At 43.5% G+C, this 11,738-nt stretch overlaps 2 protein-coding genes across 3 annotated transcripts in view; one reads left to right on the top strand and one right to left on the bottom strand.

Annotated features, from left to right (window-relative positions):
• Positions 1-320: 320 nt before the first annotated feature.
• ZNRF1 (zinc and ring finger 1) overlaps positions 321-11,738 on the bottom strand; it is a 33,916-nt gene continuing 22,498 nt past the window's right edge. The window contains exons 4-6 of one of the 2 annotated variants that reach the window (XR_011848934.1): positions 9,638-9,710; positions 3,071-3,160; positions 321-2,436 (exon numbers count right to left, since the gene is read on the bottom strand). Coding sequence is in view for 1 of the 2 variants with exons in the window: in XM_072117134.1 (XP_071973235.1) it covers positions 3,103-3,160 (58 nt within the window). In the remaining variant the exon portion in view is untranslated. The remainder of the gene's footprint in view (positions 2,437-3,070; positions 3,161-9,637; positions 9,711-11,738) is intronic. The other variant, XM_072117134.1, reaches the window with a different exon arrangement.
• On the top strand, positions 4,054-6,685 carry LOC140070522 (lamina-associated polypeptide 2, isoforms alpha/zeta-like). The gene is made up of 2 exons (XM_072117133.1): positions 4,054-4,706; positions 4,793-6,685. The coding sequence occupies exons 1-2, from the start codon at positions 4,665-4,667 to the stop codon at positions 6,089-6,091; spliced, it is 1,341 nt and encodes a 446-aa protein (XP_071973234.1). The 5' UTR covers positions 4,054-4,664; the 3' UTR covers positions 6,092-6,685.

The following is an 11,738-nucleotide window of genomic DNA, read 5'->3' as shown; positions in this document are numbered from 1 at the left end:
TATAAATATGGTCTCCAGTATGTACCCTTACAGATCATTGTATTATAAAGATTGGAGTGCAAGCTCTGCAGTAGAAGGACACTACTGTCCTACAAGCGGCTGAGAGAATTCTTCTAAAATTATGCATGTGGACAGAGTACTGTGTAACAATGTAATGTCCATGTATGAAATAGGATGCCCCAGTTCAGTTGACTTTAGATTTTTGTTTCCATTTCATTATTCATTACCCAAAAAAAAAAAAAATAAGTTATCAAAGTAAAGTAAACACACAAAAGATATGACAAACAAGCCTCCACATTGTTCATTACATCAGTCAGGACTCTGTAAAGACCCATTCCTTTATTATAGAACAACAGATATACAACACAGACCGCAGCTCACCTCCCCCCTAATTTATAAAATAAAAAATGTGAATGAAAGTTTTAATAGGGCAAATAATATTTGGCTACAATGAATACCATTCTTACAATAACTCACCCTCTGTATCAGGGCACACTATAAAAGAGAGAGGATGGGGGGTGGGGGACCAAAACAAAAAAAAACAGAAAATACACAGTGCAAAACCTCCCTCCCACCCACTCTTCATCTGTAACACTTACAGTGCAAAAGGCTTAGGATATTTAATATTTTAGTCATAGTTTAGAACTGGAGAACAAAACATGCAAACTGAATCAAGGGAGGTCTGAATTGGCAATATCTATAGTTCATGTTAGTCTATGGATGATGAGAGGAAGATGGAGCTTTTCATCCCTTTAGTAGGGCGGGAATATTAAAAACAAGATGTTTTTCCACTCTCCTGGTAGATATTGTATTACACAAATACAAACTTGCTATAATGGGATTAAAAAAAATAAGTAATTTATCAATTGGCACCAGTTTTTTCCATAAAATGGGACACAGCCCCCCCCCCCCCCTCACCTACACCACTGTCCGGGGTGTATACAGACACCATATGAGACATCAAAGAGGAAAGAGCCTGCACTACCTGCACTGTCCACTAGGCGGCCGTACAACAACTACAGGACATTACAGTGGCCAGGTTGGCAAGGGTAGAAAATATAGATCATCTTTACACGTTAAAAAAAAACAAAAACCATGGGATCCTCAAATAAATACAACTTCAAGGTTCGATCGCAGACCAAGCATTTCTTCAGTAACAAGGGATATATGATATGGCTAAGTTTGAGGGCAAAAGATATTAGAATGATGCTGTAAAGCAATTATGGGCGGGATATATAGATTTTGGAGATGGAGACAATTCGGCCAATATTCCGATGGCTATTGGGGTGTGTACTCACCTACACGAAAATGGTGAGAAGCAACAGTGAAGTAAACAAAGTGTTAATAGTTGGGGAGGGGGTGTCACATTTTTATTCAGAAACGAAACCCCTATAATCCAGCACCTGCAGAGTGAACCAAACATACTGCCAACACATACACAGAAAGTGAATACCAATAAAAACGCCATGACTGTCCACCTAGAGGGTACAATTACAAGGAGACTCCAGTACCGGCAAACGCTGACAACTCGAAAAATGTGGCTCTTGGCCTTATCCAGCATAAATTAATTCATAGTATCTATAATAATATTATTACGGGAGAAGAGGAGATTTTAGAAAAAAAAATATAGCAAAAGAAAATGAACTTGTGGGGGTTAACAATACACCACCCTGTATTACCTAAGCCCTACTTTCAGCATAGTCACAATGGACCCTTATATTGTCTCTATGACATGTGCAAAATCCTCAAATCCGCTGGAGGTGACATTACGGCAAGGCAGCCCAGTTCAGTCAGTGCTCACCATCTACAAGGCTTAAGTCTGGGAAGCACTGGGAAAAAAAAACAAAAAACCTGGTTTAAATAAGACGCCAGGAAAGCCAACCAATGCGCCAACGCCCTTCGCCCTCATCTCTACTTCGGTCCTAGCGCAGGATGGTTACTAACTGGTTTATAACTCTAAAACGTTCAGTGCAAAGTGCCAGGAATTAAAAGTACAAATGTCCATGTCATGGCATCTGCAGGTTACGATTTATCCCTGGTGAGGTCACTAGGGGTGAAAGAGGGGATTCATATTTTCTTCCATTGACCTTTTTCTTTGCTTTTCTCCCCCCTCCCCCAAGCTGTGAATTCCACCGACAAAGGGCACAAGTGGCGTTGACTTAAGACTTCTCAACATCGCCCAACCTGGTAGGAGGGTCCCGCAGAAAGACCAAGCTCTTCTGCCTTCTCCCCTTCCTGACGCCTTCTCCCCACAAGCATTTAAAAATGATGATAGGAAGAGTCTTCAGTTTGGCTTTTGTTATTCCCCGGATCTTCAGTCTTTGATAACTGAAGGTGCGCATGAAGGAGGGGACGTGTGTGGAAAGCAGTTCAGACAACCCTGGAAGGACGCAGATTCCAGTCTCTGTGATCCTAAAGAGGGTGAAACCCAGTGCTCTGCAAAGAGAAAAGGACACTGATACAGAGACCATTGGGATCAGCTATAGGGTCCCTGTGTTGAGGAAACAAATTTATATGACAACAGAGCATCAGTTTTCATTAGGGAAGGGCCGATAATTGCCCGAGGTCTAAGTTGATAGACCACTGCAGTGTGGAGGAACAGGCCAGGCTGCCCAAAGGTAGACTTGCTAATCATAAACAAGTAAGGCTAACCTTAGTTAAGAAGTCTTGAGACACACTAAACGTATCAAAGTGGTTTGAACTACATAATTCGGATGCAACTTGAGTCATGCTTGAATAGATAAAGCTCATTGCCCACGAGTGAACGCATTCTGAATTTAGCTTACCGAACCTATAATCATTGAACAGACATGCCAAGCTCAGTCTGGAGATTCTAAGTTTGGTCTAGTTAATCCTGTAAGAGCAATGAGCAATTTTGTTGGAACAAACCCACTTGTGGGCAAACAGGCGTTACAGAAGTAGTATTCCATAATACAAGCCTAAATGGAGTGCTTGCTGCACCCATTAACTTTTGGGAGCATCAAGATAAGGAGCCTTAGTTGAAAATATGCAACATTCAATGAAAGTGATAGGAAGTAGGTGTGGTGGTGGGATACACAACAATACATACCTTAAGAGAAAGTCAGTCAGAGTGGCTCCAGGTCAATCAGAAGGGTGCTCTGGACAACACCGGTTCACCTCAAACCAGGAATCTATACAGCTACAGAGACAAAGAGAGAAGGGTTGACGTCTAATGAAAGGAGGTTTTTAAAGGGGTATCAGACATTTCTATTGTGGATATGTCACAAATGTCAGATGGGAATACCTATTTAAGAAGTATTGTTTTACAGTCAGGGAATGAACATATTTGCCTAAACTGCATGATAAATGTAATCCATTTAGGATATCATGGCTAATATATATGATCAAATAAGTAAAGAGCCTGGTGGGACAAAATTAACCAAATTCAGGCCTCCTGCACACAATGGCGGCAGTGGAAACAGGCAAATGTTGCCCCAATCCCACAGACTGCACACCCTGTACAGAAGGAGAGTCCTTGCATTATATAGAAATATGATGCAAGAGCTTCCCATCTGTCAGCCCTGTATTAACTGTTATAGAAAATCTACCATTTGTTTTATGCATTGTGAACCAAACATACCTTGAGAATGCTATAGCTACACTGAAGCAGAAACTTATCTAAAAAAATTATTATAAAATTCAGGACCTTGAGAAAGCCGAGTGTAGACTGAAAAACACATTACATGGAACATGCTGAACTGTCCAGACAGGACTAATCAACCTGAACTGGATACACAGCAGCAGGGAGAAGGTGCAGCGACTGATTACTTTTGCCTGTCAGGGACAACACAGTAATGACGTTTTCTCAGCTTATGCTAGGCAGGACAAGGTTGAAGCAGTGCATAATTAGGGTGAGAAGAACCACCAGGCCAGCCACAGGAGCGACAGAGTCTCATTATCATAATAGTTTTTTTTCCACCACGTTCCATGACGGCCCCCACCTGGAGGATGCTCCTATATCCTGTAGGGACAGGAAGCGCAAGAGATTAAAAGCTCCTCCCTAGCACCCAACACCAGTGCCTTCCTGTCCCTTCGGGATATAGGATGCAAGAGAGTCTCCCTAGGGAGACACGAGATTTCTTTTTACTTTTTACTTTTTACCTTTTCTTTTACTTTTTACTTTTTACTTTAATGGGTTCCGCCTCACAACCGAGTGGGGGGAACACCAAAATGTACCTCCTCCCCGCCCCCCGTTCTGCCAGCCCAACCAACGGTCCCGGGAGACCAATGCTGGGTGGTTGCGGGGGGGACATGCAGCGGTACCTGTGCTGGGGCCCTTTTCTCTGCTGGAGGACCGGTGTGTGAGGGGCATCGGTCCTCGGCGGTGAGGGGTTCCGGCTCCGGTAGGATGTTTACGTGCGCGCGCGCACGTGCTGCTTGTGTGCGTGGTCCGGGATGGCCGCGTACCGGAAGTCGGCCGCAGACGCGACTTCCGGTATACACGTCAGAGCGACAGGGTCGCGTCATTGGGGGTGGACCCGAAAGCCGGCTCCGTGGACGCATGCGCAGTCCAGGAGCCCAATCGCTTCCGGTTTGAACCGGAAGGGGGAGGAGGGACGAGCCTCTCCAGAACGCGGGAAAAATCAAATTTAAGCGTTCCTGGAAGGGAAAACCTAGTCAGTGGCTCTGGTGCTTCCAGCAAAATGGCTGATGACGCATCCAATCTGTTCCAGGTCCTGGTACCCGTAAGTACAAGCCCTGGGCTGTCCTCTTCTCTCTCATCATACATTTCATACCTGTTATTAACTGTTATCATGTATGCTTCTCTTAGGGAAAAGAGCAGAAAGAACCTAAAGAGAAGGAACAGAGAGAGAGAGATAAACCCCTTAAAAAACCCTCTAAAAGATGTGGCTTATGTAGTTCTAAATTACCAGAGGACTATAGGAAAAGCCTGTGTTCAGATTGTCTGACCAAAATTTTAAAAGAGGAAAGGTCGTCATTAATGGACGAAATAAGGTCCGCAATAAAGGAAGAAGTTTCCTCCTCTATTGCTGCTCATTTACCCGAACCACCTAGGAAAAAACCTAGATACGTTCAGTCTTCCTCTTCTGATCAAGACTCAGATTTTCCTTCCTGTTCTTTAGATGATAGACCGGAAGAAAGTCTAGAGGGGGGACATTCAAAAGATCAGGGGCACACAAAGTATTTGTTTGCGTCCGAGGATCTAGACAGCTTATTAAAAGCCTTGAGAAGCACACTAGAAATAGAGGATGTGTCTGAACCAACCTCGGTACAGAGTGATCTCTTTGGGGGACTCAAATACAGAAAGAAAAGTTTCTTTCCTGTAATTGACACATTAAAAGACTTAGTGTTATCTGAATGGAAGGAGCCAGAAAAAAGAATTTCTATCCCCAAAGAATTCCGAAATAGATTACAATTTGAGGACAATACTTTATGGGAAGAAATACCTAAAGTCGACATTCAAGTGGCTAAAGTAGTAAAAAAGACGGATCTCCCATTTGAAGATAGTGCCCAATTAAAAGACCCCCTTGACCGTAAATCTGATGCCTTACTTAAAAGGGCTTGGGAGACGTCTTCTTTAAATATTAAGACCAACATTGCCTCCACTTCTGTCGCCAGGACTTTATATTTTTGGTTGTCAGAATTGGAATCACACCTGGTAAATAAAACCTCTAGGGATTCCATTATAGAGTCTTTACCCCTCCTCAAATCTGCCACAGCCTTTTTAGCAGATGCTTCTGCTGAAGCTTTAAGGTTTTCGGCCAAAGAGGCGGCCTTAACCAATTCTGTCCGGAGATCTCTCTGGCTAAAACAGTGGGGTGGGGACACGAAATCTAAGTCTATGCTCTGCGGTATCCCATTCCAAGGTGAATTTTTGTTTGGCAGCGAATTAGATTCTATACTAGAAAATGCTGCAGACAGAAAAAAGGGGTTTCCGATTAATAGAATTCCCCCTAAAAAACCTTCCTTTCCCTTTCCCTTTCGTTCCTCCAGGGAAGAGAAACCTCCCTTTAGGGGCAAAGGAAAGACAGGTAGATGGAGCTACACAAAAGGAGGCGCAGGTCGGGGGTTTTTCTCTAACCCAGACCACAAGCAGAGGAAACAATGACGTACAGGTGGGGGGGAGACTTTCCCATTTCAGGCCCGAATGGGAAAAAATCTGCCAAAACCCTTGGATTCTCCAGACCATCCAGTCAGGTTACAGGGTAGAATTTCTCCATATTCCCCCACAACATTTTCAGAACCCAAATCTACCAGAAAGTCAAACTCTCCATCTCTGGACCAACATCCAACAATTGCTTCGGATGGATGTGATTGTTCCAGTCCAGGAGATAGAAAAAGGGGAAGGATTTTATTCCCCTCTTTTTTTGATAAAAAAACCCAATGGGTCTTACCGTCTAATTATAAATCTAAAAAAACTAAACAAATTTATAAAGTACAAACACTTCAAGATGGAGTCGATAAAGTCAGCGACCCCCTTGATAGGAAAAAATTATTTTCTTTGTACGGTCGATCTAAAAGACGCGTACTATCACGTCCCTATTTGCCAGGATCACCAAAAATACCTAAGATTCACAGTTCGTTCCCCGGGGGGAAAAATACTTCATTTTCAGTTCAAAGCCCTACCATTCGGGATCTCTTCGGCACCCCGTATTTTTACAAAAATTATGGCAGAGGTAGTGGCCCACCTAAGATTGAAGGGCATAATCTTACCTAGACGACCTTCTTCTAGTTGCAAAGACCAAATCAGACCTAAAGACCCACCTTCAGTTAGTCATAGGTCTCCTCCAGGACTTAGGTTGGGTCATAAACAGGAAAAAATCGGATTTAAAACCAGAGATGGTGAAAAAATTTCTAGGGGTAAAACTAGATTCCGTGAAGCAGAGTTCTTTCCTACCGTTAGAAAAGATCCAAAAAATAAAGGAAAACATAAGTCTCTTCCAGAGGAAAGAGTCGTGCAGCATTCGAGCAGCTCTGAGTCTTCTGGGCCTTCTGACGTCCTGTATCCAGTGCGTGTCTTGGGCTCAAAACCACACAAGGACTATGCAGGCTTGGACTATCCGGGTGTGGGACAAAAACCCTCTACATCTAGACCACAAGGTAAAGATTCCCCTTTTAGTCAAACATTCACTATCATGGTGGAAGAGTCCCATAAACTTAAAGAAGGGAGTTTGGTGGAATCCAAACCCAATCTTAACAATCCAAACAGACGCAAGCCTGTCAGGTTGGGGGGCTGCGTTGGCAGGCCACTATTTTCAGGGTCAGTGGGACAGCCAGACTTGTTCTAGGTCCTCAAACTTTCGGGAGTTAAAGGCAGTCCTAGAAACATTCAAAAAGGGCCACTTGCACATAAAGAATCAACACATAAGAATCCTCTCTGATAACACTACTACAGTAGCTTATTTGCGCAGGCAAGGGGGCACAAAGTCTAAATCTTTGTCTGAGTTATCACATCAAATTTTTAGGTGGGCAGAAACACACTTTCTATCCCTCTCAGCTATCCATCTCAAAGGTACAGAAAATATAGAAGCAGACTTCTTAAGCCGGGTTACATTAGATCCTCATGAATGGTCTTTAAACCCACAAACTTTTGGGGAAATCTGTCATATCTGGGGGACCCCAACCTTAGATCTTTTCGCAACCTATCTAAATAATAAATCCCCTAAATACTTTTCTTTAGACCATAGGGGCTCTCCTACGGGGTTAGATGCCTTCAGTCATACATGGGGGTCGGGGTTAGTCTATGCCTTCCCTCCCATACCTCTAATTCCCAAAATCTTGCAGAAACTAAGATCAGAACGGGCATTATTAATCCTTATTGCTCCATTCTGGCCAAAAAGAAGTTGGTTCCCGGTTATTCAGGAACTAGCTATAGATAATCCTGTTCATCTTCCTTATCGTCAGGATCTTCTTCTACAGGGTCCACTGTTTCATCAGAACGTGCGACATCTAAAGCTCACGGCCTGGATCCTGAGAGGGCATACCTAATGACCAAAGGCCTTTCTACCGGAGTGATCGACACTATTCAAGCAAGCAGGAAACCAGTGACTAACGCTATTTATGCCAAGATCTGGAAAAAATTCTGTACTTGGTGTGGGGATTATCCTCCTTCTCCAGAAAATCCAAACTTAGGCCAAATTTTAGATTTCTTACAGGCCGGGTTTTCTCTAGGTCTTAAACCAAGCACCCTTAAGGTCCAGATTTCGGCTTTAAGTATATATTTTGACCTTCCCTTAGCAGATCACAGATGGATCAGGAGATTCATTAAGGGCTGTTCCCGTATTAAACCACGTATACACAACCCAGTCCCTTCTTGGGATCTCTCTCTGGTCCTCAATATTCTCACAGAGTCCCCCTTTGAGCCTCTGGATTCTGCAAACATTAAAATCCTCACATTTAAAACTATCTTCCTGATAGCAATTACCACAGCACGCAGATTGGGTGAAATCCAGGCCCTCTCTCGCAGAGAACCCTTTTTAAATATCTTAGATGACAAAATAATTCTCAAACTAGATCCCCTCTTCCTCCCTAAAGTTGTGTCTGAATTCCACCGTAAACAGGAAATTATTCTTCCCTCCTTCTGTGCCAATCCTAAATCTGAACGGGAAAGGAAGTGGCAAACCTTAGATGTTAGGAGATGCGTTCTCTTTTACTTAGAAGCAACAAAAGAGTGGTGTAAAGATTCCAGTTTACTAGTTAACTTTGGGGGAAAGAATAGAGGGTTGAAAGCCTCAAAGGCAACCTTAGCCAGGTGGATAAAATCCACTATATCTCTCTGCTACAAGACCACAAACACTTCCCTTCCGGGGGATATTAAAGCCCATTCCACTAGGGCCATGGCGACATCCTGGGCCGAAAAAAGGGGTGCATCTCTGGACCAAATATGCCGAGCAGCAACGTGGTCAAGTTCCTCGACATTTGCAAAGCACTATCGGTTGGATATTGCCTCCCAGGAGGACCTGGCATTCGGCAGGAAAATCCTGCAGGCGGTGGTCCCTCCCAAATAATGGGGTAATCTGGTAAGTCTCCAGGTGGGGGCCGTCATGGAACGTGGTGGAAATATGGAATTAGACTTACCGGTAATTCGGTTTCCACTAGTGACCATGACGGCCCCCCCATTATTTCCCTCCCTTTCTTCCTTCTTGGAGATGGTTCTATGTGAAATTCCTCGCACTTGCATCCTTCCGGGTGGTACTTTGGTAGACACTGGTGTTGGGTGCTAGGGAGGAGCTTTTAATCTCTTGCGCTTCCTGTCCCTACAGGATATAGGAGCATCCTCCAGGTGGGGGCCGTCATGGTCACTAGTGGAAACCGAATTACCGGGAAGTCTAATTCCATATTTTTTCAACAAAACCACTTGGTTCTGGGATTTAACAAGATATCATTCTGCATCAGTGTAGCTACAGCATTCTCAAGGTATATTTGCTTCATAATGCATCAAATCAAATGGTAGATTTCCTTTAACACCACTGAAGTCCAGGCATCATATTTTAGTATAATGCAAGGACTCCGCACATGCTGTACAGAAGGGATCAGCCTTACACAAAGGTTAGTAGGTGCTGCACTTCTTAAAGTCAAGGAAACTCTAGAGACATTCATTTTAAACTAATGTAAACCAAAAGAGTGAAGACAATTTCCACCATCTGATTTATACCTTAAAAAGCAGCGTCACTGATGGAACCCAAATTTACACTGGTGGGGAATCAGTCCTTTTGTGGTCTCTTTTTCTTAAAAAAAAAAGATGCTTTAAAAATATTTTAATGTCTTCCTACAACTCTGTCTCGCATTAATATGTGTTTGGCTGATCTCTCCACCCTACCCCTAATTGGAGATGCATCCTACCTCCCCCACTCTGAATCTGACCATGCACTATATTTTGGATACACCCTCCCCATCCTACCTGGAAACTCAATCATTTCTGGCTCACATTTAATAATAATTCTTTTATTTATAAAGCGCACACAGATTACACAGCACTGCACAGAGCTTGCCAAATCAGTCCCTGTCCCCATTGGGCTTACAATCTAATCAACCAACCAGTATGTTTTTGGAGTGTGGGAGGAAACAGGAGGTCCCAGAGGAAACCCTCGCAAACACAGAGAGAAAATACAAAACTCTTTGCAGATGTTGATCTGGATGGGACTTGAACACAGGACCCCAGAACTACAAGGCTGTAGTGCCAACCACTGAGCCACCATGATGCCGACCATTCTTACAACAACCATATAAGTCTGGGAAATTGGGATCTGGACTGCTGGGATGACTGCAAGAACTTTGTTAAGGGAACTAGGTCTCACGCTACACATGGCCTCAAAAGGGGCCTAGCTTCTATTGAGACCGCAGCAGAACGGGCAACGCTCCGGGCTGAACTATTTATGTGACCCTTCTATACAACTTTTGCACAACATCCAGAGAACCTATTCAACTCATGACTGACAAGGTTAAGCAGCGCTTGTTTTTCTCCAAGCAAAACTTTGAATATGGGGACCGCTGCACGCTTGTGTGGCCAGGGGGGGCCCGGCTCCTGCAGTTATTAGTTAGGTCCGGGACCCAGGGAATGCAAGGATACTACTGCATGATCCTAGGGAAGCTGCCAACGCCTTTAGGGACTTCTAAACTTCTTTATACTCCTCCACTTGCTCTACATTTAGCCTATAGGCCAGTGGTGGTGAACCTATGGCACGGGTGCCAGAGGTGGCACTCAGAGCCCTTTCTGTGGGCACTCAGGCCATTGTCCCAATTTCACTAAACAGGACCAAATACACCAAATCTTCCTGCAGTCCCAAGCAACTTAAAAGATACTGCTCTCAGCGCCGTAAAGCTACATTTCATTGGCTTTTTGAACTGCGGCAAAAATGAAACAGTACTGCATTGTCTTTGGAGGTCCTCCTGCTGGACCCACCATTCTTCCTGGAGAGAAGCTACAATGATGATCTGAATTTGCCCACCTCTATTGGTGGCCTTAGGAGAGACAATACAATTGAATGTTGTTGAAGAAAGGGTGAGCTATAAGTTACTGCTTGAAATGCCATGTTGGCACTTCATGGTAAATAAGTGGATTTTGGTTGTAGTTTGGGCACTCTAAAAGGTTCGCCATCACTGCTATAGGCCAACAACACCCTACTCTTGGATGATTCAGGACCTTCACTGAGCGCACTACTAAGGGTAATTACAGAATTAAGTCTCTATTCAGGATTTAGGATCAATTGGTCCAAAACTAATATTCTCCGCCTCTCACATTGGAGATTACCTATTTGGAGATCCGGGTCACACGTTCAGTTGTTGACTACTACTTCCGGAATGCGTTTCCTCTCCTGGCTTTGATGTGTCATATCATCATGTTTCCCCAGATGTCCTACCTTCATTGTGTCAATACATATTTAGCTTCTTATCCTACATATCTATTTGTACTATGGACATTTAGGTTTATATTACTCAGGAGATCTGGACTGTGTACACCTGCCTGCACCGAGTTCCATTCTGCGGGACCAAACTGCACATGCCTTGTCTATGACAGATTGTCTCTCTAAATTCATTTAAATAGAGTTTATTGTTGATTAAAAAAAATATATGCTAATGTGTTCCAGAGGCCGTGTTATTGATTGTGCTGCTGGAGCCTGGAGAGGCTCTGGTAATGGCTGCAGAAAATTTGCAGCTCCATAGCATATTTTTGAAGTTTTTTTTTTTTTTTTTTTTAAAGAGACCATTAAAAAATAAAAACTATTACAAGGCCAGATCCTGCATCAGCAGGCAAA

The sequence above is a fragment of the Engystomops pustulosus genome, chromosome 7 (assembly GCF_040894005.1).
Source record: "Engystomops pustulosus chromosome 7, aEngPut4.maternal, whole genome shotgun sequence".
In the NCBI taxonomy this organism is placed as follows: Eukaryota; Metazoa; Chordata; class Amphibia; order Anura; family Leptodactylidae; genus Engystomops; species Engystomops pustulosus.
The sequence above is the reverse complement of the archived record's forward strand: the minus strand, read 5'-3'. Positions and strand labels throughout refer to the sequence as shown.